Raw genomic sequence first — 5066 nt, forward strand, 5'->3', positions numbered from 1 at the left:
TGACTGCAAACCGTACCAAGCCAGATAATCAAACTCGACTCTCGCGAATCAACCTTTCCTTCCGATACGCACGGCGTCAATCTTCTTGCTCCCAGTAGATTCTGCAGATGCCTCGATGTGAAAGTGGGACAGAACGACACATTCGAGCCTTATGGCGTAAGCTTGTATTGGAAGGCAACCAACTTCCAAAAAAGTGGCTAACTGCTCAAGCGCCGATCTGATTGGCGGATATTACTGGAAGGGTACCACTAGTTTACAGCAACGGTCATCACGCACAGGCACGTGCTCGGAAAGAGTACAAGCATGCACGGACGAGGGCCCGACGAGGGCGGTCCTGCGACGAAGGCGGGGACTGACTCACCGCCGCCACCGGCGCCTGCGTCACCGAATGGTGACGCGGGCGCGCGAACCGAGCGAGACAAGTCAAGCGCGATGGCGGTTTAATCGCCATTAAAATCAGCGCCATCCGGAGCATGGGCGCCAGCCAACATGGCGAAGCTGAAGAAGCGCATCGCGCGGCAACCAACATCGAGAACTGGGTCAAATATAGCTACGGATACAGCGGCGTGGGCCCCGCACTGCTCGGAGGCCCACGAAAACGAGCACCGGCTCTTGTACGAATGCGCCCGGAACAAGTACCGCTTCCGCATGGACGGCGCTTAGCGAGAGATGACGTTCACTGAGGATCGTAAGCTAATGGCGTGGCTTGGGGCGAGAATCTTCCTCTCGGAGCCTATTCATGGATAAGAATTCTGAACATTACTATATAAAGTAATATCCTCCAAATAATATCTACCTTTTAGATAATATATTTATTAACAACCTTTAAGTGTTGATTTCATGTAACGATACACCCCGTTACAGTGATCGCAAGACGGAGATGATCTCTGCCCCCTCCCACATTCTGCGGCTGCTCGTGATCAAAGGTAGTCGGAAGAGATCGAGGTATGGTAGCCAGGCTGTTGTCTACGGTGGCGTGTTTGTCATCACAATCCTTTCCGTTTGACCACTGTTCGCCTTGCCCGAGCCCTTCGATTCGCATCGTGGCATCCAGACTACCGACCGATTCCGTCAGCGTGTCTGTGGGCTCCTCGTCGTCGTTAATAATCATACCTATCTGATCGTCGTTGCATTCGATCGTCGGTGGCTCGACACCGGTCGGCGTGCTGGTGCCCGCGCCATCCGCCGTGCGGGTGTCTGCACCGTTCGGCGTGGTGGCACCTTCGCCGTTTGGCGTGCTGTTACTCGCGCCATTAGCGTGCTGTCGCTCATGCTGTTCGGCACACTGTCACCAGCTTTCTCCGCTGTCGTCAAACCGGCTCCAGCCGCAGTCCCCTGGAGACTTCTGGCAGGCGTCGATGGTGTGGGTTTGTTTGGCTTCCCCTGTGAAGTTCACTGTTGCCCATAGCGAAGTGAACAGATCTGTTGGTTCATTGCCGCCTTCGCCTAAACATTAGCCTTCGCAGCTTCCTGTCGTTCGCACTCAGCGACAGCAAGCTTCTGCCACACCTCGACATTGCGGAGCCGCGCTGGCGATCATCTTGGCCTTGCGCTACGCCGCCTCATGATTTTTGCAGCCTTTTCATCGAGCAATCGTTACTTCACCTCCGGTGCGAGCCTCTCGCGAAGCGATTTCAAACGCTTGGCATCGATGATCTTGGCAACCAGTTGGTCTGGCGTCGCAATCTGCTCGACCATCACGTCACGGGTAAAAGACGCTGCAGATGCCATCGGGTCCGTGGCCTGGCAGTCCTTCTGGAAATGTTTTAAGCTCAAGCACGCTTTGCACGGAATGCGGTTGCTGCATCGCCGGTGGTGTAGTATAATGTAACGGGGTGTATCGTTACGCCAAGCCAGCAGGCGATTCCGCCGCCAAGATACCCCGCTCAGACCCCAAGGCCGAGAAATCGGCAGCGATCCTGAGGTTGGTTACTACTCGAAAACGCCACCTGCAACTTCCCGCCGCCCTACCGACTGCCAAAACGGGCCTAGATCGGTGGATCATGGAATGTACAGCCGAGCTTACCAAGCTTGTCACGGCGCTTCCGCATCCAATTCATTTCCTCCAACAAATGCCTCGGGAATCTCTACTGAACTTCGGTCACGCGATCAACAGCGAGGCAAAGTTTGCTGTCATCCGAAAGAACGCCGCTGATCGCAACCTCTCATAGACGATCCGCGAACTCTGCACTGGATGAGCAGCTGCGGCAGGTACCCAGAAGGGCAAGACCAGGTGGAGAACTATGGACATGATCGAAAAGTGGGATCTTGGAACAGCATGACAAGAAGCTGCTCTGTGCGACAGTCGTTCAGTCTGTGGACATTAACCATTGGGGAGCACTCAACGCCATCTGCGTGCTCCTGTCCAACCTCGCGCCTGCGGACACAGAGACTGCAGTAGTAATGCCGCAAATGAAGGCGTTACTATACTTCACCTCCAATGCTGTGCGCGCAGCCATCGAAGGTATTCTCAGCATTCCAGCTGACTGACAGTCTGTCCTCGATCTCATCACAAACGAGGGCCAGGCGCCGCTGCGTCGAATCTAAGAACGCCTCGGGCGCTCCTCAAGCTGCGTCAGGGCGGACACATGTGCGGCTCGTGGCGAGCCGCAGCTCGCACCTGACAGGAAGTTTCAGGACTCTAGGGCGAGACCACTCGAGAACACCATCGGACTGCACACGCAGAACGTTGCGGGACTGCCGAAGGATTCAACGCGTTGCATAGAGTGGTTCTCGCACTTCAGGCAGCGGGAAGATCGTGGACCGGTGGACATTGTTCTCCTCCAAGAGACTCGCGTCGTGGAAGGGGAGGCGAACAAGATGAACGCGCTGTACTGCGCAGTATGGGGTTTCAAGGCTGAGGAGAAGCACGGGCTGACGATGTGGACTGAAACATAGGTTCGACGGGGGGGGGAGTCGCTCTTATCCTCAATCCGCACTCTACCGCCCCCGTGTTTGAGCCGTGGAGAGAGGAGCTCTGGACGGAGCACTGGACGACAGCACGGATTGAGCACCACGGTGGCGACTTTGTTATCGCTAACATCTATGCGCCAACAGACAAACATGAGCGCGAGGCGCTGTTCGAGAGGTTCACTCCTATCCTCGCCCAACATACAGGTCCCGTCCTACTTAGCGGCGATCATAACTGCACGCTCTACACAAGGCTCGACCGCTCATACGATGGCCCGGGGAGTCGACACGACTCGTCCGCCCTCCAACACTTGCTGAGCGCACGAGTTTGGTTGACGTGCTCGACGATGAGATCGAGCGACTGGAAGAAGAACGCGGACACTACCAGTTTCACTCCCGAGCGCACACGTACTTCTACCACTTGCCCAAAATTACCCGAGCAAGCTCCCGCCTCGATCAGTGGGACATCAGTGCATCACACGTGGACTAGATTCGAGACATCAAGCAACCCGTCCCAGGACCTGCGGCTGATGACAATGGGGTGACGATTTGAGTCGGCGCACCCTCACAGTCTTTCCCGGTACGGAAGCCTCGCCGAGTCTACCCAGTATCCGCAAGTGCAGAGGAAATAGTTGCGCTGGTAAATCGAGCGAGAACCCGACGCAGCAAGACGCGAAGTAGAAAGGGCACGGGACGACGACCACGTGAAAATGATGACGGCGCAACGGCTCGCGAAATGGTGGGACAGCTGGAAGGCTGGGCTGCCCAAGGAGATCCTGATCGAGGCTCGTCGCGTCAAGCGCTGCATGACTCGGAGCTATCGACAACGGCAGCGCAGACTTCATCGGCGCCTTAATGCAGCGCAACTGGCGACACAACGTCCGATGCAACAGAGTGAAACACGATTCACGCGAGAAAACCGCACCAGTGTGAATTAAAAAAAAACCAAACTCACGAAGAAGATGACGACGTGAATACACCGCAAGCTTCAGGGCTCGACTTGCCGAGTGCCGCCTCAGGTGGCAGCGAGCTAAATGCGAGCGCCTGCTCCGATAGAAAACGTACTGTCCAAGACAGTCGTCGCGCCGTTGTGCCGCCGAGACTGCTGCCTTCCTGAGCGGAGCGCCGCTACAACACGGTCTGGACGACCCGGCAGATATCGCTTTAATCGCTCCGGACAGCGTTGCCGCTGCACTGAAGAAGCTGAAGCGCGGCAAGGCTGCCGGCCTGACGAACTCGGCGACACCATCTATCGCAACAATGCATTGCCGCTTGCACCAATCCTTGCGCCGTTGTCGTTGCGGTGGCGCGAGTGCGACGTGTCGGTTCATCGTGAACGGCTTTCTGTCACGGCGGCGTAACGTGTTGTGCGGGATACGACAAGGGTGCCGGATGGCTCCACTCCTGTTTATCCTCCCGATCGAAAGCCTGTACAAGGTGATCAGTGCACGCAATGACATCGACGGGATCATGCTCAGTGCCGGTGGTAGATCGGAGAAGATCACCGTTTCTGGCTATGCGGACGACACGGTAGTGTACCTGCGCGAGAGTGGTGACATCCCGCGAATGCTAGAGATCCTGGACGCTTTTGCTCAAGTGTTCGGTCTCGCCATCAACCACACCAAGTCCATTATGGCTGTGCTCGGCCCAAACGACCAAGACCGAACAGTCAAGTCGTACGGGCTAACTTTGCTCAAGCCGAATGAGCAGTGCAGATACCTCGGAGTGCAAGTTGGACAAAGCGACACGATGACATCGAACTGGGACCGATGTCCCAAGGCGATCTGGTCCCGTCTCGCTCGTGAGAAGACTCACACGGTCGAGCAGAGAGCGCACCTCGCACGAGCCATCGCCGTTCCCAAGATCCTTTACGTCGGGCGCCACTGCTAGCCCCCGACTACCACTATCACCAAGCTCCACAATCTGATCAAGGACTTCGTGTGGGGCAAGCACAACGGAAGACAGCCTCGCCTGTGGGTGCAAGAGGAGCAAGCAGCACTGCCTTTCCGACGGGGAGGCATGTCTTCCCGTGTATCCGGACCGAACTGACGACGCTTGCAGCCTCAACAATCGGCAAGTGGGCGTCGTCCACTACCACGCGAGATCTCCTCCTCGGCGATACGCTGTGGGGCGGCGGAGACACAAATCCGCGCTAC

At 56.7% G+C, this 5066-nt stretch overlaps 3 protein-coding genes across 3 annotated transcripts; 1 reads left to right on the forward strand and 2 right to left on the reverse strand.

Moving 5' to 3' along the window:
* Positions 1 to 440: 440 nt before the first annotated feature.
* Positions 441 to 650, reverse strand: CCR75_005516 (uncharacterized protein; the record flags this gene model as incomplete). Its single annotated transcript, XM_067963597.1, has 1 exon — positions 441 to 650. The coding sequence occupies one exon, from the start codon at positions 648 to 650 to the stop codon at positions 441 to 443; it is 210 nt and encodes a 69-aa protein (XP_067815874.1).
* Positions 651 to 1596: 946 nt separating this feature from the next.
* CCR75_005517 (uncharacterized protein) lies at positions 1597 to 1807 on the reverse strand (the record flags this gene model as incomplete). Its single annotated transcript, XM_067963598.1, has 2 exons — positions 1597 to 1752; positions 1781 to 1807. The coding sequence occupies 2 exons, from the start codon at positions 1805 to 1807 to the stop codon at positions 1597 to 1599; spliced, it is 183 nt and encodes a 60-aa protein (XP_067815759.1).
* Positions 1808 to 3620: 1813 nt separating this feature from the next.
* On the forward strand, positions 3621 to 3848 carry CCR75_005518 (uncharacterized protein; the record flags this gene model as incomplete). Its single annotated transcript, XM_067963599.1, has 1 exon — positions 3621 to 3848. One exon carries the CDS (start codon positions 3621 to 3623, stop codon positions 3846 to 3848), a length of 228 nt encoding a protein of 75 aa, XP_067815771.1.
* Positions 3849 to 5066: the final 1218 nt, after the last annotated feature.

This window comes from Bremia lactucae, linkage group LG8, assembly GCF_004359215.1.
Source record: "Bremia lactucae strain SF5 linkage group LG8, whole genome shotgun sequence".
Classification (NCBI taxonomy): Eukaryota; Oomycota; class Peronosporomycetes; order Peronosporales; family Peronosporaceae; genus Bremia; species Bremia lactucae.